At 52.3% G+C, this 23,244-nt stretch overlaps 2 protein-coding genes across 4 annotated transcripts; both read left to right on the top strand.

Moving 5' to 3' along the window:
• The first annotated feature begins 283 nt into the window (after positions 1-283).
• Positions 284-22,692, top strand: LOC121168443 (dehydrogenase/reductase SDR family member on chromosome X-like). Of its 2 annotated transcripts, XM_040998565.1 has the most exons (7): positions 284-424; positions 10,534-10,641; positions 12,503-12,571; positions 14,686-14,787; positions 18,742-18,949; positions 20,445-20,652; positions 22,318-22,692. In XM_040998565.1, exons 1-7 carry the CDS (start codon positions 316-318, stop codon positions 22,513-22,515), a joined length of 1,002 nt encoding a protein of 333 aa, XP_040854499.1. In that variant the 5' UTR covers positions 284-315; the 3' UTR covers positions 22,516-22,692. The 2 variants fall into 2 exon arrangements, with proteins under 2 accessions (XP_040854499.1, XP_040854507.1); XM_040998573.1 differs by lacking the exon at positions 10,534-10,641.
• Positions 341-8,059, top strand: LOC121168430 (E3 SUMO-protein ligase ZBED1-like). 2 transcript variants are annotated; one of them, XM_040998553.1, is made up of 2 exons: positions 341-424; positions 5,771-8,059. In XM_040998553.1, the coding sequence occupies exon 2, from the start codon at positions 5,784-5,786 to the stop codon at positions 7,929-7,931; it is 2,148 nt and encodes a 715-aa protein (XP_040854487.1). In that variant the 5' UTR covers positions 341-424; positions 5,771-5,783; the 3' UTR covers positions 7,932-8,059. The 2 variants fall into 2 exon arrangements, with proteins under 2 accessions (XP_040854487.1, XP_040854477.1); XM_040998543.1 differs by having other exon boundaries at positions 343-424; positions 5,774-8,059.
• Positions 22,693-23,244: the final 552 nt, after the last annotated feature.

Genomic DNA, 23,244 nt, shown 5'->3' with positions numbered 1-23,244 from the left:
CTGGGTGTGTGTCCAGGTACCAGAGATGGTGCCATATGGTCAGACTGCAGGTGTGTGTGTAAGGTCTGCAATTCGGGAACGGTCCCAGCGGGGGTGCGGTCCACGGCCCAGGCCGGGTCTGCACTCAGGGCGGAGGGCCAGGCGGGGCAGTGGGCAGGGGCGCCGCGGACCGTGGCGGGCTTCTGCAGGCCGTGGCTGGGGTCGCGCGGGCGCGGGGGCGGGCCGGGGGCGGCGCGTCGGGCCTTCCGGTGGCGCAGCGCCAAGTCCTGCTAGCAGGCGGGCGGGTGGCGCGGAAGCGGCGGGGTCGGGGCCGCCATGTCGCTGTTGTCCGTGGCGCTGGCCGCCCTGCGGGTCTACGCGGCGGGAGCAGCGGTGATCTTGGCGCAGCTGCTGCGTCGCTGCTGCGGGGGCTTCCCGGAGCCAGGTCAGCCGGTGGCGGGAGTGCGGCGCGGGGAGCAGTGTGGGGTTTTTAAACGCGGCAGCTGGGCGCCGGGCCCGGGCGCGCTGGGTTCTCCCAGAAACTCGCGGGGCGGGGTGGGCGGGCCGGCGCCTGGAGGCGGGGCCGGGTGGGCGCGGGCTGCGCCCCAAGGGGCGGGGGTCGCTGGAGCAGGCGGGCCGGCGGAGCTTCGGGTGTGCCTGCTCCCCTATGGGTCCCGGCCAAGCCCCGCGCCCTGACCCGGGGACACTACCACCTGCCGTGGGCCGGGGTCTCACGCCAAGACTCCCGCGTGTCCCACAGGGCGATGGCTTTAGTGTCCTGGGCCCACGTGCTCCGCGCCCCTAGACTCACTGCGCCATCCTGGAAGATGGCCCTTCCCCCGGGGGGGGGGGCAGGGTGTGTGTCCAGCAATGGGGAGAGAGGGTGTTCTCCATGGCAGGTCACTTCCGGCCGGGGGTGTGTTTTCAGGAAACTGGTGGGAAACTCGATCAACTTGTGAGACGTGGACATGAAATTGGTGGTGTGGGCAGCGGGTTTCCACTCTGACCAAGTCCTTGCGGGGGTGGGTGTGGGGGTTGGAGGGGTCGACTTTCCGCACGTGACGCATTTGCGAGCTCCATATACACAGTTGATTCCCCTAAGCGAAGGTATCAGGGGAGGAGGGAAATGAGATTTTTTTTTTACTCTCAAGTCTGGTAGCTGCGTTGTGCAAACTCCATGGAAGTTGTCTCTGAAAGTTCAGTTTCTCCAGTGTTGGATTCGCTGCACGCCAAAATGTTAGATTCGCCGACCACCAAGGAAACAATAACTCAGCCGAATATATGAAAAGAATTTAGATGGCCTTTATTCCAGAACCACGGTCATGGGCGTCCCTTCCCCATGCAGCAAAAAGGACAGCCGTGAAGGAGTGAGCTGCAGAGGAAGGAGAGCGTGGAAGAGACGGGGAAGGGGCTTTGTGAACTCTCCTAGACATGGAAGCCAAGGTGGGGGTGGGGGATCGCCTCGGCCCTTATTTGGTGGGGGGAAATGAGTCTGTGCCCCTCATTGGTGCAACTCTGGTGGTCTCACTGCCTGAGGGACCCTCCGGAATTCTGCTGCCACCCTTTCTGGTCTGGTTGGAGGCAAACTCCGCCCTTCTCTGGTTACCATAGTAGCCACCATCTGGGTGCAAAAGAAGTTGGAAATCTGGTCTAGGGAAGACTCTTCCACAGGGCTCGTGAATGGATCTGCGTGCCCCCTAATTTTTTTGCACCCAAACTAAACCTACCTTGTAACTGTTTCCCACCAGCTCTTTAAACCACTCTGTCTGCAGTGGCAGCTTCAGGAAAACAGCCCCACGCGCCCCTCTGGAAAGCTTTGTGGTGCTCAGGGCAGTGATCCCTCCAGGGAGGTGGTTTGTTTTGGAGGCAAACCCATTGGATGTGTGTCTCTTTATGCACCGTGGGTGCCTGAGCTCTGTGGACCACTGCTTGGTGGTTCCTTCCACGTATGGCTTAAAAAGTAAAAGCTAGAAAAACCAGCACCTGCTGACGCCATAGGTCGTAGGAGGCCCATGTCTATGATTCCTGGGATTGGAAAATTGCAATGTTGGATGTCAGAAGCTAATGACAAATGACTGGCGATGCCATAATTGGTGGCGGTGGACCAGCAAGCAAAGAGGTTGTGTGAGGGACAGTGTTTGACATGGCTCTTTTTCTTAAGACTATAACCCCGTGAGCAGATGGTGTGGTGTGTCTTCTGGTCAGATTGCACGAAAGCACAAGCATGCTTTTGGAAGTTTGTGGGAGGAAACAATGGAAGGAAAAGGCAAGTTAATTTTGATGTGAAAAATTGTGAAGAGATAAGCTCGTTTGAACGTAAACTCGTATACATGTGAGACCTGGAAATGGATATGGTGAAAAAATATCCTGGCCAGGAGCCAGGAACCTCTTCCGGGTCTCCCCTATGGGTGCAGGGTCCCAAGGCCTTGGGCCGTGCTCGACTGCTTTCCCAGGCCACAAGCAGGGAGCTGGATGGGAAGTGGGGCAGCCGGGACAGGAACCAGCACCCATGTGGGATGCCTGCGCCTGGAGGTGGAGGATGAGTCAGTTTAGCCAGTGTGCTGGCCATGACAATGAGTTTTTTTTTTTTTAAAAAAACCCCAGTCTTCTGCTTCATTCCATTTTTTAACCACAAGCCTGTCCTTTTGTTAAAGTGACTGATTTTTATTGATTTTCATTTTTATGTAATAGAGAGAATGTTCCATCTTGTGATTCAATCCTTAAAGACCTGCTACATCCAGGGCTGTTCCAGGCCATAACAAGAGCCTGGAACTGTCTCCACATCTCCCGCATGTGTGTGGGTGGCAGGGGCCCAAGTCTTTGAGTCCTCCTCTGCTACCTCCCAGGTGCACAATGGCAGGGAGCAGAATCAGAAGCAACGTTGAGACTCAAGCCCAGACCCTTGGGATCTAGGAAGTGGGAATCACAGTCCGGGTCTCACTCACTGTGCCAAACACCTACCCTGTCTATGATGTTTCCGTGGAAAAGTGCTATTATCCAAAACTTCATAATGTTTGGGATAAGCCATGGTTTAGGGTTTGAGCTCAGCCCCTTTCGGTGACCACCGAGTTGAAGGGAGCTGGGCTCTCCACACTGCGTCTTCTTTCTTCTGTGTTGTAATCCATTGTTTTGCTCAAAATCCTGTGGCTCACTGCACAGATGCAGAATTGGACCACACAGGACCTTGTGTGACACCTGAGAGGACACTGGGACTGCCCCTTTGGAATGTCCGGAGGAGAACTGCTTTGCAGTGACACCCGGGGCTCTGTGCTGTGCAGATGGAAATGCTTCAGGAAACAGGGCCGCCTCCAGTCAGTGATGGTTAATGATGGGTTAGGAAACTTTGTTCTAGGGGATGACAACTCTTTCTGCCCAAATAATCATAGTGGTGATAATGCTGTTTGAATGTAAATCCATCTTCCAGGAACTGACAACTAACACCGTACTGATAATTGATTATTCCACCTCTGCTGACATAATCACGACGGACACAATTAATGGCAGTAATCATACTAGACTATAGAGAACCTTGTTCCAGATGCCAGAACCTCTTTCAGGGAACGTATATGATGGTGGTGGTGGTGATGATGCAGGGAGTGGTGACAGTGGTAACGGTGATGATGTCATATGAGGTGAGAGTAATATTGGTTGTGGTGGCGTCTGATGGGGTGATGGTAGCGTGGGTGATGCCAATAGCGATGATCATGGTGACAGGGTAAGCTTTCATAGGACTGATGGTCACCATCACCCCTTCATGGGGATCCCATGGTGATGCTGATGCTGATGGTGGTGGTGACAGTAAGATAGGAAGGTCTCAGGGTGCTAAACCATGTCATTCGGGTAGCACTTAAAAGGCCGTATGCTTGGTCCTAAAGTCCCAGTTGGTGTATGGGGTTCTGTCTTCTGAGCGTAGTGAAATCATGGCACCAGAGAGAACGCTAGAGTGTCTCAAAGGGATTAGAGCCTTTGTCCCACCTCTGGGAAGCCAGTTCACCGGGATCCAGGAGCGCTCGAGAACCTGGTCCATGGTGGCATCTCCCTAAAAAGCAACCTCTGGGGGGCCTTGGCTGGCAGAAAGCCCGCATGCCGCCGTGATGCAGTGATCTGTGAGGAAGTCTTGGTCTATGGCAATGTGGACATCACCTAACACCTTTTATCCTCTCACCTTCACTGTGGGAGTTTCCTTGGAGGTTGGTTCACCCTCTAAATGCCCACTTCAGCCAGAACTGGGCCATTCCAAAGCTGGGAGCTAGGAGCCTCTTCCAGGTTTCCCATGTGAGTGCAAGGTTTCATGGATTTGAGCCATGTTCCCCTGCTTCCTCAGTTACATCAGCAGGAAACTGGATTGGATATGGAGCAGCTGGGACTTGAACTGGCGCCCTTGTGGGGTGCTAGCACCACCAGCAGAGGCTTAGCCTGTCATACCACAACGCTGGTCCCCAAGATGCCAGAGTTGGAAGTGAGGGTGTTATTAGCCTGTGTTTCCTGCAGAGACCCCAGGATAGGTTCCTGTATCCTAGGTTCCTTCTGCTGATGACATCTGGTGCACACTATTCCTGCTAAAGGTCTCATTCTCCTTGGCTTCAGATCCCATCCTTCATTGCATTTTCAAAGAACTTGTTCCTGAATGACGTACAGCTCCCAGAAATCTGGTAGGAATGATAATGGCCATCAGTGAAATAAGTTGTGGTAGGCCGTGAACAAACAAAACCCAATAATCAGAAAGTGGGAATGGTGAGAATCAAGATGGTGGGATAGGGTGAGGGCACCTTTAAACGGACAGAAAGTGGGAATGTGTGTTACTGAATGTTGGGAATCGAAAGCCTGTCAATGTCACTGCAAGTTTTAAAAGTTTTTTTTTTTTATTGCAAGGTCAGATACACAGAGAGGAGGAGAGATAGAGAGGAAGCTCTTCCGTGGCCAGAGCTGAGCCAATCCGAAGCCAGGAGCCTCTTCCTGGACTCCACATGGGTGCAGGGTCCCAAAGCCTTGGGCTGTCCTTGACTGCTTTCCCGGGCCGCAAGCAGGGAGCTGGATGGGCAGCAGGGCCACCGGGATTAGAACTGGCGCCCATATGGGATCTCGACGCATGCAAGGTGAGGACTTTAGCTGCTGAGCTACCACGCCAGGCCCATGTCACTGCAATTTTTAGAATGCCCAGCTGGCCCTGCGGCTTCTCGGTCCCAGTCCAACATGGTAGCTTAGAGTTCTGGAACATTTGAGCCATCAAGCTGCAGCAGGAACCGTAGGCAGACCGCCCTCTGGGCCATTCACATCTCTGTAACCAAAATGCTGATAATGTCACACAAGGCCATGTGGCGATGCCACATGCCGATGGGCATGGCAGAGGTGCCACTGTGCCCTTGGTTGGGACCACATTTAGGGAAAGTGCGTGCACTGGCAAAGCCACAGTTCTTCCCACGTGTCCACAGCTCACACGTGCGCATGTGTGAAACCTGCAACGTGCAATGCTTGAGGCAGGTGTGCCTTTAAACGTGCTTTTTGCATGCCACATTGGTGCCTCTTAGCCAAATGTGCAGCCTCTGTAGCCACGCCCAGGGCTGCTTTTGCTCCATGGATGTGCTGAATTTGTCAAAAGCAGCAGTGGCACTGGGTGCAGCTTCTTGCTCTCGCCAGCTCTGAGAGTGAGCCACAGTGATGGTGAGGGGTCCCCCGGGATGCTCTGAGGTGCAAGCAGTCTCCCCTGAAGCGGGACCGGCCCGGCTCTCCCACAGTTTCCCACATGTGCCTTGGTGCCTTCTCACACTGTGTTTATCTCGCTGCTTCCTAGCAGGTGGTCACCAATGAAGGGATTGTGGTCCAGGCGGCAGGCCCTGGCCAAAGGCGCCATGGAGAGCAAAGCTCCGGAAGGTTCCCAGGCGGACCTGAAGCTGGTGGCCCATCCCCGCGCCAAGAGCAAGGTGTGGAAATACTTTGGCTTTGACGCTGACGCCGATGGATGCATCTTGCAGTGGAAGAAGATTTCCTGTCGGATCTGCATGGCCCAGATCGCCTACTCGGGCAACACCTCCAATCTCTCCTACCACCTGGAGAAGAACCACCCCGAGGAGTTCTGTGAGTTGGTCAAGAGTAACACGGAACAGATGCGGGGGGCCTTTGCCACGGCCTTCTCCAAGCTCAAGCCAGACTCGTCCTCCCAGCAGCCACTCCCTCAGGACGGGCCCACGGCCAGCCTGGCCAGATACAGCCACGACAGCCCCAAGCAGCAGGAGCTGACGGCGGCCGTGGCCCGGCTCATCTCTGAGGGGCTCTACCCGGCCTCCATCGTGGACGAACCCAGCTTCCAGCTGCTCCTGCACACGGCCGACCCCAGGTACCAGCTGCCCAGCCGGAAGTACTTCACCACCCAGGCCCTGCCTGAGAGGTACAGTGCCATCCGGGAGGTCATCCTGGAGGAGGTGGCACGGGTGTCGTGGTGTGGCATCTGTGCAGATATGTGGCACAGCCCTAGCCAGAGTCGCACCTACGTCACCCTGGCGGTGCACTTCCTCCCCGTCAGCACCCCTCCAAGCTCCCTGTCGGTGAGGTCCTGGTGCTTAAAGACGTTCGAGATACCCCCAGAGGATGCAGCTGAAGCCATGACGAGGTCATTGTATGAAGCCTTTATTGAGTGGGGTCTTAGCAACAAGCTTTCGGGGGCCGCCACGGATCGTGGCCAGGATATCACGCAGGCCTGTGCGTTGCTGGACATCCCCGTGCATGTGCCGTGCCTGGGCCACGCCTTCCACGTGGCCATCCAGGCGGCCCTGCAGCTGCCCCGGCTGTCGGCACTGCTGGAGCGGTGCCGCAAGCTGTTGGACTACTTTGAGAAGGTGCCCGCCGCCGTGGGCATGCTGGTGGCCAAGCAGAAGCAGCTGGGCATGGCGGCTCAGCACCTGCTGGTCAGCGACCGTGTGGGTGGCTGGGGCCGCACGCTGGCCATGCTGCAGCGCCTGCTGGAGCAGCAGTTGGCCATCACGGGCGTGCTCGGGGAAGACAGCTGCTACCACCACCTGATGCTGGAGCCTGCCGAGTGGGCCACCCTGGAGGGGCTGGCTGAGTTGCTGCGGCCCTTTCAGCAAGTGGGTGCCACGCTGGCTGCCTCCCAGGTCCCCGCCATCAGCATGCTCAAGCCGCTGCTGCATATGCTGCAGAGCTCCACGCTGCGTGTCCAGGAGACGGACCTGAAGGAGTTGGGCATGGCCAAGGAGGTCATTGCCCAGGAGCTGGCCTGCGCGTACCAGGAGGTGCCCGAGGTGGACCAGTTCCTCAACGTGGCCAGCTTCCTGGACCCGCGCTACAAGCACCTGCCATTCCTGTCTGCCCCCGAGAGACAAGGCGTGGAGCTGCGCGTGGCACAGGAGCTCAGGGCGCTGCTGGACTCGGCCCACAATGTGGACTTGAGGCCACCACAGGGGGAGGAGGAAGAGGAGCCCCCGGGGAAGAAGAAGCCCCCCACACCGCCGCCACCGCCACCCCCCAGCCTCATGGTCCACAGCATGCTTGCTGAGATCTTCCACCCTGCAGGCGGCGAGGATGAGGAGCAGGAGTGGGAGGCCCACGTGCTGGAGGAGCTGAGCAACTTCAAGGCGCAGAAGCCCCTGGCGCTCAGTGGAGACCCCCTGCGCTGGTGGTCCGAGCGCCTCCTGCTCTTCCCTGTTCTGCACCGCGTGGTGCAGAAGTACTGGTGTGTGCCCGCCACGCGCATGCCCCCCGCGCGCCTCTTTGGCCCTGCGGCACAGCACACGGTGAGCACCAAGAGGAACTGGCTGACCCCCATGCACGTGGACCGCCAGGTGTTCCTCTATGAGAACGCACGCAGTGCCCAGGCTGGAGTTGAGGAGGACCAGGAAGACGAGGAAGCAGAGGGGAGAGTGGGCCAGGAGCATGTGTGGCAGCCGGCGGACATGGTGGACAGCGACTTCGGGGGTGGCACTGCTGGACAGTGGTGACTCACTGGGCCCTGGGGGTGACCCCCGAGGCCACCCACGGGGTTGGCAGCAGAGACAGGCAGAAGGAGGAACACCCCCTCCTCAAGACTCGGGTCTCCCCCTTGGGGGGGAAATAAAAGTTGTAGGTGCGATGTCTTTGGCTGTGTTGCTGGCAACCAATCGTCGTGTCTCCTGAGTTGAATTCCCCACCCCTGGGTCCCTCTGACTGGATGAGAGAGGTGCCAGTGTTCGGCTGGATCCCCGCCTTTTTCTGACCCCCTGCTCTTTCTGCTGCCTCTCCTTGGAGGAGGGAGGAGACAGGCTGGGATGAGAACTTCACCTTCTTTCCTGCCCCTGGCCACCTGACTGGATGAGAGGGATGCCTGTCTCCCTGACAACCCCACCTTCTTCCCTGCGTGTCCTGGGCTCTCCAGGGATGAGTGAGGCGCCATTCTGTGCTCTTAGCCCTGCCTTCTTCCCCGCCCCTCACCACCTCTGACTGGATTAGGGGTGGCAGTGTGTGAGAAGTATCCCACCTCCTTGCACCTCCCTCAGTCACTCAGAAGCACCCGGGGTTGGGCGGGAAATAGGTTCTCAGCCTTCAAAGGGGCAGCGTCCGTCCTAAGCTCCTGTTTTTTGGATCCCTTTGGTGCCCACCAGGTCTACTTTCCTCAAACTCGCACATTTTAGGGGGTAGGGCAGTGTTTGAAAATGAGCCTTTTCATTCTGCCTTTGTGCGGCTCCTCACTACGGAGAGGGTGTGTTTTGGGGTCTGATGAGGGGCCTGGTTCCCAACTCAGTCACAAGGGAGGCAGCTTATTGACATCAAAGTAGTTAACCTTGTGTTTTGTTTTTGTTTTGTTTCCCTTTTTAGTTGGGGTGGGGAGAGGAAGCATTGTCATCGTGACAGTTTTAGGAGAAGAAAGAATTTTGCAAGGTGAAGAATAATTTCCGGATTTCTCTGAAGAGGGCCTTTGATGTGGCTGCCGTGTCCCATATTGCAGTGTTGCGCTTCGGGTCCTCATCCCAGCTTCCTGTTTAAGCCCTTGGGAAGCCACAGGGGCTGATGGCTTAAGCCCTTGGGTCCCTGTCTCCCACAGGGGAGACCAGGGTGGGGTTCTCAGGCCCTAGCTTCAGGCTGGCCCAGTACCAACTGTTGCGGGAGTTTGGGGAGTGAACTAGCAGATGGGATATTCTGTATTTTTGTCTCCTAAGTGATTAAATGATTTAAAAAAGAAAAGGAAGATGAAGAAATTGAATTTGGGTCTGGTTTGAGAAGCCAGAGAAAACAATGAACTATATCTGCCCCCTCTGAGGTTCAGTGGGCCGGATTTCAGACCCGCCCGCCAGGCGCATGTTTGAGTGTGTGGGGAGGTGTGTTTGCCTTTTGATCACATTTTCCAGTCCTCGGTCACAGCTGGTTTTCTCTCTCTTGGGCACAACTGTCTCATTCCAAGTCCTTTCCAGGCCAGCAGGAAAAGGGGCAAAAGAAACACCTCTGGTGCTATGTGTGTACTGGGGAGGAGGGAGAGGATTGAGACGTACGTGGTCGAGGGGCTCGTGGCAGCCAGGAGATGGAGTATGTTTGGGATATGCTGAACTCACATTTGTGCTCAAGAATGATGTGTGCAACACAGCGTATTCCCATGCATTTTCTTGAAACGGAGACTGGGAAACGGGACTTGGGCTGTCACTGGCTGCTTTCCCAAGTGCGTTATCAGGGCCCTGGATCAGAAGTGTGGCAGCTAGGACTCCAACCAGTGCCCGTAGGGGACGTTGGCCTCACAGGCCATGGCTTCACCTGCTGTGCTGCAGTGTCAGGCCTGATGTTAATCTCTCTGTCCCTGTCCTGTCAGTTCGTTTGCATGGCCAGGGCATACGGCACCCTGATGATTGTATGACTGAATTGTTACCCCTGTGCCGGCGGTGACAAGATGCTTCACACGAGGGTTTTGCCACTGACCCCATGTCGAGACATCCCTTCCAGTCTCCTACTGTGACCAAGGTTGGAGTCCCAACAGGGTCCTAGGGCATCTGCCGGAAGCCTTGGGCTCAGTCCTTGTTACCCCAGGAAAAAGTCCTCGTCAGATTACATTCACAGGCTGAGGCTGGGAAAGACACACGTGCCGAGGTAGATGCACCTGCCCAGCGCATACACATGTGGACCTGCCCAGGTACACACACCTGCCCAGGTAGGCTTGTCTACCTAGGTGGGCGCACATGTGGACCTACCCAGGTACACACACCTGCCCAGGTAGGCTTGTCTACCTAGGTGGGCGCACATGTGGACCTGCCCAGGTACACACAACTGTACAGATAAACGCACCTGGATAAAAATTTAAAGGGCTTTTAAAAAGACCAATCAGTAAGCAGGTGCTTAATACCAACCCTTGCAAATCACCTTGGGGGTGAGTGAAATAATATTGGTGCAAGTAGTGAATGACTTCCACCGACACTTTGCAGACAGCACACGCATTCATGTGTCTGTTTCCCGGTAGATGCTATTGGGCAAAAAGTTGAGCGTTCCTCGTGTCTGTGAGTGTAGTGCTTGTATAGCATCTACATAATCCACCGCCTGTCCCTGTGTTGTGGTGTTCAACCTGTGTTTTCCCTCATTTTTCAGTTTTCCCTCAGCAGCCCGACCGTGTGGCTATCGTGACCGGAGGTACTGAAGGCATCGGCTATGCCACGGCAAAGCAGCTGGCGCGTCTGGGCATGCACGTCATCATAGGTGAGGAGTCGGATGCTTGGCTGCATTGTAGATGTCAGATCGCATGCTTGGTTGTCCATTCACATGGGAAAGAAGACAGAAAGCCTGTTTATATATGCCTTTTTACTTCTCAAATGTCTGCAATAGCAAGAGCTGTGGCAGACCTGAAGACCAAGCATGCGAGCTGGTTCTCCCTCTCGGGGACATCTACCCAACGGCTTGAACCGTCATCTCATCTGCATGACGTTCCGTTTCTGGTGAGCAGGGAGAATATCCGCAGATATAGCCCTCCCTGTCCCCTGGGAGACAAAGAGGAAACACTCCCCCATTCTCACACTCCTTGAGCTTTCCTTCCTGCAGAGACTGTGAGTCCCATGTTCATCTTTTGCTATGGGTTGATACTTTTGTAAAGATTTATTTTATTTGTTTATTGCAAAGTCAGATATACAGAGAGGAGGAGAGACAGAGAGGAAGATCTTCCGTCTAGTAATTCACTTCCCAAGTGACCGGAATGGCCGGTATTGCGCCGACCCGAAGCCAGGAGCCAGGAGCCTGGTGCAGGGTCCCAAGGCTTTGGGCTGTCCTTGACTGCTTTCCCAGGCCACAAGCAGGGAGCTGGATGGGAAGTGGGGCTGCCAGGATTAGAACCGGAGCCCATATGGAATCCTGGCACATTTAAGGTGAGGACTTTAGCTGCTAGACCACCACACAGGACCTGGGTTGATACCTTTAACCTTGCAAGCCAAATGCAGTCATTCCTGGACACCAGTCTTCTGTGCTTGACTTTGAGGATATTTGCACACATCCCAGAGAGTCGCAACAGTCATTTTGTTTTTATTTAGTCTGATAGTTGGGCTCCATGTCGTGGGATGAAAAGTGATTGTTGGACAGTGAGTACGGTTTTGCATTAAATGCAGAATCAGAAACTAGTGTATTCAACTTGGAATTTCTTTTTCTTAATGTTATCCGTATTTAAGGGATCATCAATAACTTGCCGATGCATTTTGTTTATAACTTGGGTCTGACTCAGCAACTTCTATATTGCTAGGAATCCACCAGCGATTCATTTTTAGCTTATGTTCCGTTACCTTCTGATTGTTTCCCATTTTTCTTTTGTTGGCAGCTCATTCTTCTTCCATCTTGCTGTTATTTAAGCTGGAGGCCAGGGATCAGTAAACTTGGTAGGTCATGAGCTAGATCAGTATTTCCACAGTTTCTCTGCTGCTGATGAAGTGTCTTCTTCCTGTGGGAAAATCAGTTAGAGACAGTACTTAAAAGGAGGTGTGTGGCTAAGTTCTGACAGAGTTTCTTGGACAATAACAACTTGTATGCCCTATTGGACTTCACTCTCTTATTGCTTTTTAGGAAGTGAAATTACTTTACTTCTTTCACGTTTCAAGTCTTGCCGGGATGGTTCTGTCCATGGGACCAGAACCAGTGAATTCCTAGCTATCTCCATTGCCATTTGCCACCGCTGTGCTGAGGCGGGCTTTGGGTGTAGTGGTTAAGACCTTGCTTGAGACACTTACATCCCATGTGGAGTGCCTGGGTTAGAGTCCTGAATTAACTTCCGGTTCCAGCTTTGTGCCTATTCTGGGAGGCACCAGGGGACGGCCCAAGTACTTGAGCTCCTGCCACCCACGTGGGAGACCTAGATGGAGTTCCTGGCTCCTGGCTTTAGCGTTGCACACCCCACCATGTTGGCGTTATTTGGGTCTGCAAAGCAGAGTGTGGGGGCTTTCTCTGCCTTTCCAATACCCAGAGAAATCTCTGAACACCTAGTGGCAGCTGCCTGAATTGGCCTCTGTTCCATCCATCTGTTGGATCAGCCTGAGTGGCTCTGACCTTGCTGGTAATCATATATTTTTCTTTCTCCTCTTAGCTGGGAACAATGATAGCAAGGCCCGGGACGTTGTCCGAAGGATTCAAGAAGCAACCTTGAACGACAAAGGTAGTGGTGATGGGGCTATGGCTGACATTGTGGTTATCACGGAGGGTCTCGGTTCTTCCCAAGAACACTGGCTGGGGATGAGGTGCAAGGACGAAAAATGCCATGGGCTGATTGGCATTGGGAAGAGCTTTCTGTGTGTGCTTCCTGTAGTTTTGGAGACTGTCAGACGCCTTGGCGGAACAAGAAGTGAGAGCATAACAGGAAATGACATCACAAATGCTGGGATAGGATCATGCAACTTTGTCATTTTGTGGGGTAGGCACTGGGATTGCATCCGTCGCCAGCTGTGCAACTTCACCTGTCTTGATTCCTTGGGCTCAAGCCAGCTGTTATGTCCACATTGGGATTTCTCTGGAGTTCAGATTAACCCAGCAGGAATAAGCTTGACCTCAGTCCTTTCAGTCTGCTTCCAGGACAAATTGCATGTCATTTGGCTTGTGCAGTTTGAGGAAGAAATGCCTATTCCTGTACATAATTTGAGATTCCAAAATACTCCTTTGAGTACCTTTGCTTTCTGTCGTAAACATGTCAGGTGTTGCACATGGGTTAGAGAAAGGTGTTTGCATATACACATTTTCTAGGAGATGGTTAAGCCACTTCCCCTGGCTGTCACCACCTGCCACATTCTTGTTGTTGAGTGTGTGTGTGTGTGTGTGTGTGTGTGCGCACGCACATGTGTGCATGTCCATGGTGTGTATGGTAAGTGCCTGCAGCCAACTTGTGAATTCACACATGATGTGATTAACCATCATCCTGCTGTTGTTTGGGCTCCTTGGTGCCTTTCAATCAGCATCTCCGCAGTCCCACACACCCAGTCCCTGGTAACCACCATCTACTACTCTGTGCTGCTGTGATGTTAGCATTTTAGATTCCACTTAGGAATAAATTTAAGCGATGGCTGTCTTTCTGTGTCTGGATTATTTTACGTGCCATCATAGGTCAGGAAGTCACGTAGTTGCAGTTTACTGAGCCAGAAATGAGTTCACTCCCCGGTCAGTGCGTGCACAGTCCTGTCCCATAACCTTTGCCTTGCTACACACACAAAGAATTTTTTGACTATTTGACTATTTGACTCTGGGGGCAGACTGGGCTGTGAAATCCACCCTGTTCCCGCACTGCCCATCTCAGGCCTGCTGCTCTGTCTCTGCTCCTGGTCAAATCAAACAGACCAGCAGGATGTGCAGTTCTTTGTCTGGGTTCACCTCCTGAGCTCCCAGTGAACACCCCTTCCCACCTTGTTGCTGGTAGATTTCCGGCTGCTGGTGGAGTTCAGATCATGGCTTGCTGAATTCCCCTGGGGTATTGGTCACTGCCACACCACAGCATTGTGTCCACTGCTTTCCCGTGCCTGTCAGTCTCCAGGTGCCCCTCTGCTGTCGTTCTGTCCTCTCCTGTGTCCTGGAGTGTGCCCTCTCTGCTTCACACTGGCTAATGTTTCTCCATCTTTTCATACGTGTCCTTACCCTATTCTGCCATCTTCATTCCTCTGGTGGCTCACTGTTTGTTACAAATGCTGGGCTGAGTAGTTAGAAGCATCAGTTGGAGATGGGGTTCTGGCACAGTGGATTCAGCTTCTCACATCAATGGTGGATGCACATATTGGCACCAGTTTGAGTCCCAACTGTTCCACTTCTGATGCAGCTCCCTGACAATGCACCTGTTAAAACGGTGGAAGATGGACTGCATGCTTGGGCCCCTGTGCGGAGGTGGGAGATGTGGAAGAAGTTCCTGCTTCCTGGTTTCAGACTGGTCCAGCTCTGCCCATTGTGCTCATTTGAGGAGTGAACCAGTTGATGTGAGAGCTCCCTCTCTCTCTGCTAGCTAGCTAGAATGAGTCTTGTGTAATGGGGAAAAAAAACCCAAAAATCTACAGACACAGAGCCCACCCTCTTGATTTATAGTCTGTTGACTACACCTGAGTTATGGCCTCTGTGCACCTAAGAGTAGGGGCACAAGCCAGGGTGGGGCTCATCAGCAGTCACTTTAAGGGGCATCCACATAATTGTGCCTGTCTTGTCTTTTGCAATGGCACATCTGTAGTGGATTCAACATTGGCCTGTTTGGAAATCATGTCCGTTGCCTCAGCAACCCGACGTTTTTCCTTCTTTCCCCAGTGGAGTTTTTGTACTGCGACCTGGCGTCCATGAACTCCATCCGGCAGTTTGTGCACAACTTCAAAGCCAAGGAGATCCCTCTGCATGTCCTGGTCAACAACGGTAAGTTCTTGTGAATTCACCACAAGCCGGGGGTGAGCTTTGACGCAGACATCACCTGTCAATTTCGTATGAGTCAAGTGTCTCAGCAATATAGCATCCTCTGAAATGTCTGCACCAGGATCTCTGTTCCTGCGTAACCAGTGCTTCAGGTCATGGATGCATTTGGTTTCTCTCACAAGCAATCTCTGTGCTTGGATTCACTTTGAAATCATGTTGATGTGGTAATACATTTTGTGTAGTCAGCAGTTGGTCTAGAGTTTTCTCAGCTCAGCGGATAGCGTGGACATCTGTCTCACCCTGCGCCTACAGACCAACCCCTCCAACCAAAGTTACCTCCCTTGGGGAATGTGTTCGATGCCACTTGAGTCACCTACACCCCTTACCTCAGTGCCTGTGTTGGAGTCTTGGCTTGTTTACTCCTGATCCCAGCTTCTGGGGAACAGGCACCCTGGGAGGCAGTAGTGGTAGCTTCACTACCTGGGTCCCTGCCAGCCACCTGGGGTCTAGGAGAGCATCCTTGGCTCCTGGCTTTGGGCCTTGCCCAGCACCAGCTATTCTGGGAGTTTGGGCAGTGAACCAGCCTCCTGGGCATCTGGGGGAGTGAACCAACAGATGGATATCTCTGTCTTGCATATATAATACCACAAATATCTTCCAGGAAGGAGGCATTCGACTGAGGCTGTCTCTCAGGCCCAAATATCATTTCAGCTCCTGTGAAAAATGCTGTCCTTCCCGCTCCTTTCTTTTCATCCCAGTGTGGTTTCTCTTTTTCCCTAATGTCAATGGAATTGCGAGGTAGACAAGATTGACATACATGCTTCTACAAAGTCCAGTTTTTTCATTGTAAATTCTCATGGCATGCTTGAAAAACCAAGATGGGGACTCTAAAACCCTACTTTGTGTATTCTTGAAATCATGCATGTATGCTTATATGTGCGCTAACACGGCTATTATGTGTGTCTCTGTTTGCATGTCCTCAGTGTGGGAGGTGGCATCACCGGTCACTAATGCTGGTGCCTCTGGATGATAAGAAAGACTTAAAATTTGGTGCAAGTCCATGTTGAATTTACAAATGTACGTCTTTCCAGTTTCTCATCATGATAATACATGACATACGTATCTATGCAGAAGTATGAGGGCGCTTCTGAAAGCTCACGGAGGGATTCCATTCAGTTTATGTTGCTACAAAATGTTGGTCAAATCCATGCACAGATTTTTTTTTTTTTTTTTTTGCTCCCAATCCTGTCCATCTTCCACGAGTTTTCTGGAGAACACCGGTTGGTAATTTCCTACTGGGATAATCTCACCGGTCCCTCTGGATCAGTGCTCAGCATGAGGTGGCCGTGCGGTGTGGAACAGCTAGCCCTCCTTTGAAATGCTAGGAAATGCATCCAGCAATGTGAGCCCGTGGCTGGATGGGATGCAGAGAAATGAACATTGTAGATTGGACTTCTCTGGGAATTTCCCACCTCTTGACCCCTTCGCAGCCCCATTCCCAAAAGATGCAAACAGAAGTCTATATGCTACAAATACCCCCTTGTGCTTGGCGTGCCTCATGCTTTCATTCTCCATCTTTCAAAACCTCGGATCTGTGGAGGTCAGAATGTCTGATGTTATTTTCTCATGCCCTTTGCCTTCCACCTCTGAGAGCCCACTGAATTGCATCAATCTATTCGTGCAGTTCCTGCCCCTCACCCCACAACCTGGGTCCACCCAAGGAGAATTCCAGAGCCCAAGGCCAAATATGCTTTGTGCTTCTCTCAATCTCTCTCTGTCTCTGTCTCTCTGTCTCTGTCTGTCTCTCTCTCTCTCTCTGTCTGTCTCTCTCTCTCTCCCAGCCAACTTAAGTTTGCCATCTGTGTTCTTTTGCGAAAGTTCGCATTTCAGACATTAGGTATATTTGTGAATAGAACCAGGTTCCATCTTCCTATCTTGCTGGGCAAGGTCACGTGAGAGCCCTGTGATTTACCTTGGCAGAGAATCATTGATAGTAGACTCTCCAAACAGCCAGCCCAGTATTACTTCTGGTTCATTCTTGTGAGAACATGATTCATCTTTCTGAAAATGGATAGCGTTTCTGTAACTGCACAGGATTGGTGTTTTGTCCCCGTGATTTATCCTGCCACGACTGCAGTGTGCACATATATGTGATTTCTTTGTCATCTGTTGTTTTCTGTGTAAAACAAGACTGTTCATCTGGCCTACCTCTGAAGACTGTTGAAATGCGTGAGTCCATCTCCGCATGTGTCAGTGCATGGTGGTAACTGCCGCATATGTAGACGTTACAAAGTGAGACAGGGAGAGCTGGAAGAGAACTTGGTCTGCTAGTTCACACCCCCTGCAGGCCTACAGCAGGCCAAAGCTGGCAGCTGAGAAATCTCAGTTGAGGTCATCCATGTGGTTAGCAGGGACCTAGGGACTTGAGCTCTCATTGGCCACTTTGCCGAGTCTTCATTACTGGGAAGTGGAGTCAGGAGATGAGATGCCAGGACTCAAACCCAGGCCCTCCAGTGTAGAATGGGGGCATCTCAGGCACTGTCTTAACCACTGCGCCCAGCACCCACTGCCAAGGTGTCTGGAGCAGAACGCGAATTATGTGTAGGTGTCGACTCAGGTAACAGTGGTATGGTTGGATAAGTGAAGCTTTGATTGCATGGCACCTTGTTCAACTGCAGGAGGAGGAAAGGTATTCTGGAGAGAGTCTGCTGGTGGGCAGCTGATAGACATGCTAAGTGCTGACAGTGGCTCATGTGGTTGGGAAAGCCAGCTGGAGTGCCAGGTGACTAGCCCAACCCTGGCTCAGCAAATGGAAGAGATTTCTGTCTGTCTCTCTCTTTCCCCCTCCTCTACTCCCTCTCTCTACTTTTCATGAGATAAATCTGTTTTTCTTTAAACTGCAAAGACACAGGATTGGTTAATCAAATAGTTGCTTCAGCCTTTCTATCACAGATTCAATCAGTGTGACCCTTTGGAAGTAGTTGGGTTGCCCAGGGAGCTGGATTGAAACACAATAGACATGAATGAAGCTGCCATGATCATGGATCATTACCTCCATAGTGGCCTAACCTCCATCATACCCCAATCCCCACCCACCTCATCAGCCTCTTAAAGCCGGGGTCATTCAGTTTGGGCCATAACAAGTGATCAGAGCTTGCATCAACCCGAGCCCCCATTCTGGCCCTTTCCTTCCTAGTAAAACAATTGCTTTGATATTTGTGGTGTCTATCAGAAATGCAACAGGACCTCCAAAAGTTTACAGAAATGGGATAAGTTAATGTTGGTGCCATAAAATTTTGAGATCCGTGTGTTGTTTTCCTCACACAGCAAGTGTTCTGTGGACATTTTGAAAACCCCCTGGTATGTGTGCATTTCACAATTTTTTCCACCCCAACAAACCCGTCATTCCATTTTTTTCCCTTGACCTTTTTTGGAATCCCTTGTTCCTAATGGAATGTGAAGAACAGACAATGATAGTTCTGGCACAGCAGCGCAGTGGGTTAAGGCACCTGAGTCTAGGCTGCTCTGTTTCCAGTCCAGCTCCCTGATAAAGTGCCTGCAGACGATGTATGATAACCAAGGACCTGGAGCCCTGTCACCCACGTGGTGAGATCAGGACAGACTTCTTCCCTCCTGGCTACAGCTTGGCCCAGCACTGGCTGTGGACGTTACCTAGGGAGTGCAGCAATAGATGCAGTCTCTCTTCCTTTCCAATAACCAGTTTCTTTAAAAAAAAAATCAGCAAGAATCAGTGAAGGCATACCCACATATGGGAGCTCTGATGCTAATAAGGGGTCAGCATTGTTTTTGTAGAAATTGACAAGGGTCCAAATCACCTGTGCACAGCCTCCCACTGTACCCCAGCTCCCATTGGCTGTTACATCATAAGCCATGAGTTCACCATTCTCCACCCCTCCCTCTCTTTCATTTTCTTGGCAAACATGGTGTGTTTCCCAGCTGGCGTGATGATGGTCCCTCAGAGGACGACAGAAGATGGATTCGAAGAGCATTTTGGCCTCAACTACCTGGGGCACTTCCTCCTGACCAACCTCCTCCTGGACAGCCTCAGAGCATCTGGTTCTCCCAGCCACAGTGCCAGGGTGGTCACTGTGTCGTCGGCCACCCACTACGTCGGCCAGTTGCACATGGAAGACCTTCAGTTCCGGTAGGCTCGAGTGACCAGGCAGGCCCAGCCATGTCCTAGTAGCGCTCTGGCTGCGTCTCAGGAGGCACCAAGGTGTCCCCTGCCCTGGTGTCTGCTCACTACCCCTACGGGATGACCATGGTACCCAGGGCTCAAACCATGGCTACTGTTTTCCCAGACATGTGTGCCCTGTCCTTGGGCACCTGGGCTCTGTGGGGTGGCATTCATATATCTTTGGGGGTGACATGAGAAAGTCCAGTCAGACAAGAAATTGGCATTTCAGTACATTTCAGCAATCTCTCTTCCACGCTGTTGCAGATATAACCCAGTAAGTTCAGTTGTGTCATGCATGATATTCTACTCTGTCGATCTTGATCCAGTTAGTAAGTCTACCTAATCAATCAGTGTCTAGCAACAGAGGTCTATCTAATCAATAATTACACTCTAATCAATAGATTTGCATCTCATCAATACCTGGCTGTCTAATTAGCAAATTTTATCTGTTCAACAAATCTCTACTCCATTAATAGATGCCTGACTAACCCATGGATCACTACCTAATCAGGGATGTCCATCAAATCAGTACATTTCTATGTGACCAATAGTTGCCTATGTAATCAACAGCACCTTACCTGACAAATTGCTCCCTAATGGATGCATGTCTGTCAAATCCGTAGATTTTATCTGATCAAGAGTTCCCTAGCTAATCAATACATCTCTATGCAATCAGTAATTCCTTTGCACCTCTTGAGTGTGGTTGGAAGTGTCCCCCAAAAGTCCCAGTGTTGGACGCTGGATCTCCCAATCTGAGGTGTTTGAGGATGGATCTGAGGGAGGCCATTGGGATTGAATGAGGTGGTGTTGCCACCTCAATAACCAGGCCCTCCCCACGGACACTATGGCTGAACCCCTGGACTGTAGAAGCTGATGACATGACATTCCAAGTTGGGGATTCTTACAAATGCCCGAGGAAGATCTCCACCCCCGTAAGATGTGAGGAATGTGGGTGACTAAACTGTGAAATCAGCCCCTTGCGAGTGGAACAGACTCAAATAGGAATCAGAGAATCGGGTCCCAGAAAGGGAACTTTTAGTAGGGCGGAGAATAGCATTGAGATCCCCAACCTGCATGCCCAGACTCTGACTGCCCAACACATCCCACAGGTGAAACTATTATGAAGTTCTCTGCACAGCTGCTTAGAAGAAAAACAGGCAAACAGTTAAAGCCCTGTCAAGGAGCGAGAGGGTCTTGCAAAGGTGCATGAAAACTATGCATGAATTTCCATGTGGTTTGCATCCCACCCAAGCATCTCAACCCATGTTCCATGAGTTTTCCACTGCCCTGCTATGAAACTAGACAGTGCATGCATTTCTGCATTGGTGTAGTATATTTCCATGTTGAGAATTGACCACGGAGTGGGCCTGGCATGCTGGGCAAGGGAGAGGGTGGAGACAAAGATGGGTGAGCTGAGCCCAGCATGCTCTTGTCACAACATTCTCACCCTTGTCCCATGCAGCCGCTGCTACTCGCCTCATGGTGCCTATGCCCAGAGCAAGCTGGCCCTGGTCCTGTTCTCCTACTACCTACAGCACCAATTGTCTGCCGAAGGCAGTGCTGTGACAGCCAATGTGGTAGACCCTGGGGTGGTCGACACAGACCTGTACAGACACGTGTTCTGGGGCACGCGTGTAGTGAAGAAGCTGCTTGGCTGGCTCTTGTTCAAGGTAAACCACCTCGGGGTGCTGTGGACTCTTGATCGGTGTGTCAGGATGGAGTGGACCATTGATCAGTGTGGGCAGGGGTGGAAGTGGGGGTGGTCAGGTGCAACGACCTTGTCCTAGAATCACTTGTATGAAAATCCAGTTATTCCTGTTCTCCACATGGTACCCTGGGTGGCTACGTAGTAAGACTCGGGTATATCTTGCTGGGAGTGTGGGGGGCCTTGGGAGAACTTGTGTGTGAGGGGCCGCAGTTACCTGGAAAGATGCTAAGCTCCACCAAACCTTTACATTCCCAGGCACTCTTGTAAGATTTTCTGGTGAAAATCAGGTTTCAGCCCAGGAGAGGACAGGGTTTTCTGTGGCTACCAGATTCCCCTTGGTGTAGATGTGGCTGGCCATTGTGATTGGAAACTCAATTAGCCATGGATGGGAAACCTGTACTCCCATATTGAGTCTGTACAGAGCACGCACAAGTTGCTGTCCTTGTCGGCTTCCCTCAGCTGGGCCATGTAGAACGCCTCCCGTTGAGTGTTTGCATAGCATTAGGTATTGCATGCTGTGTGTGCATGGGTTAGCAGCAGGATGCATGTAAGTCCCGAGCAAACACTATCCTGTGTATGCCAGTATGTGCACACATATGTTGGCACATGTAACTGAGGGTGTAAGTGACTATGTACATGCTAGGGTAAGGGTGTGACAGCACACATGTGTGCCTCTCACCCCTGATCATGCCCACTCTGCCTCTCCACTGTGATACCATGTCACTTCTTTGATGGGTGATAATTAGCATGATGACAGTACATGTGAGAAGAATGAGTGAATCTCGGGTATATATTAATTAGCAAGTCTGTACCTCTGAATGAGTACCTGTGTATGTATATATATATATATATATATATATATATATATATATGAGTAGTGCATGTTTTGTGGGCACACGTATTTGAGTGTGCATGTGAGTCCATGTGTGTGCATGTGTGTAGCAGGGGTATGAATTGTTACATGTGTATGCACTCAGCAATCAGCATATGTGTGCCCATCGAGTGTGTGTGTGTGTGAGCATGTGTGTAAGAGTGTGCATGCATTGTATCCGTGGGATGATGCATGTGAATTAGCTTTCTGCATGTGAACATTGGAGAAATATGCATCTGCATTGGCAGTGCATGTATGCGCAGGGGAGTTAGACCCCGTGTATGTGTGTTGGCAAGTATATGAGTGCCTTGTGTCCATGAGAGTTATCAAGTGTGTGTGTGGGTGTATGTGTGTAAACATTGGGTAACGTGCATCAGCCTATTAGTGCATACATGTGTGCGTATGTCAGTTAGCATGCCCTTGGAGCAGGTGACATCACCCTGAGCTTTCCTGAGTGCCCGCTCTGCCTCTGCTTCCTCCCCTGGGTTGTGTGGGAACTCGGGTTTGTCTGCTTGGATGGAAGCGTGTCTGCCCGCTGCGTGATGGGGGTCAGGAGGCAGGGAGGGGGCAGGTGTTTGCTGTCAGATTCCTGCCTGGCTCAGCCTGCTCTGCACCCATGGACAACGCACCTGTGCCGTGCTTGTTCTGTGTGACCCAGGACCACACGTGTGTGATCCCCACACGTCTTGTCTTCTGCTCTGCCACATGCAGTCACTTCAGCCTGCCTCTTTGTCCCCCACCCTCCCTCTCACACAGACCCCTGAGGAAGGAGCCTGGAGTTCTGTGCATGCTGCCGTGGCACCTGAGATGGAAGGCATTGGTGGCCATTACTTGTACAACGAGAAGGACACGAGGTCCTTGGCAGTCACATATGACCGAGAGCTGCAGCGCCAGCTGTGGGCCAGAAGCTGTGCCATGACCGGTCTCCGGGACACGAGTGATGACGTTATGTAGGCACAGCTCCGGTCCCTGGGAGGTCTGCATCGCAGGTGCGCATCCCGAATCTGCTACCTTCACGTTGGTTGGAATTGAGCCAGAAAGTCAGGGCCGCCTCCTCTGTTGTGCCTGAGCTTTCAGCCGTGACCTCGCAGTTGTCACACTGTCACGGGATTAAACACGCACACTCAAGAAGCCCGACACTTCCTGCTGTACATGGGTAGGCGTGGTGAAGGGTGAGGTGAGCCCTGGGCCAGCAGGCCATGCCCAACCCTGGGTGGATTCCCAGGGCCACTCTGTGCTTGTGCCTGGTGAGGGCATGAATTTGGGGTGCCTGAGGGAAAAAGCTGTCACTGTGGGAATCTGTGGCACAGGGAACAAATGCACAACCAGGAGAGCGGGAACCGTGTGATGCTGTGAAAAGGGGGCATAAACAGTTTGTAAATATACCTGGAGAACAGTCAGCAGGGGCACCTGTGGATAAGGTGTCGACACAGCCAGGACTACGGCCATCAGCTGGTCCTATGTGCGGGACAGCCACAACATGGACAGAGGACACCCAGGGATCGTGTAGGTGAATGGACATAGCTATGATCTGGACAGTGTTCAGCAGGGGACCTGTGGGTCAGGGGGCGAAGGTGAGACCTGCACTTGTAGGAACACAACCATGTTTGGGCACGGCATCTTTGCCCATGGCAGTCAACGTGTTGAATTGAGGAGATCTCCCGTGAGAGAATCCAGGTGTAT

This window comes from Ochotona curzoniae, unplaced genomic scaffold (assembly GCF_017591425.1).
Source record: "Ochotona curzoniae isolate NIBS_2020 unplaced genomic scaffold, NIBS_Ocur_1.0 contig_1274, whole genome shotgun sequence".
NCBI classification, from domain to species: Eukaryota; Metazoa; Chordata; class Mammalia; order Lagomorpha; family Ochotonidae; genus Ochotona; species Ochotona curzoniae.
This window is presented reverse-complemented; position numbering and strand designations above follow the sequence as displayed.

Bases quoted from the DNA above. Each gene is read 5' to 3' on its own strand.
- LOC121168443 (XM_040998565.1), top strand. From the start codon at position 316: ATGTCGCTGTTGTCCGTGGCGCTGGCCGCCCTGCGGGTCTACGCGGCG. The intron at 14,788-18,741 runs GTAAGTTCTTGT...TGTGTTTCCCAG, and splicing joins GCATGTCCTGGTCAACAACG to CTGGCGTGATGATGGTCCCT. The intron at 18,950-20,444 runs GTAGGCTCGAGT...TGTCCCATGCAG, and splicing joins ATGGAAGACCTTCAGTTCCG to CCGCTGCTACTCGCCTCATG.
- LOC121168430 (XM_040998553.1), top strand. From the start codon at position 5,784: ATGAAGGGATTGTGGTCCAGGCGGCAGGCCCTGGCCAAAGGCGCCATG.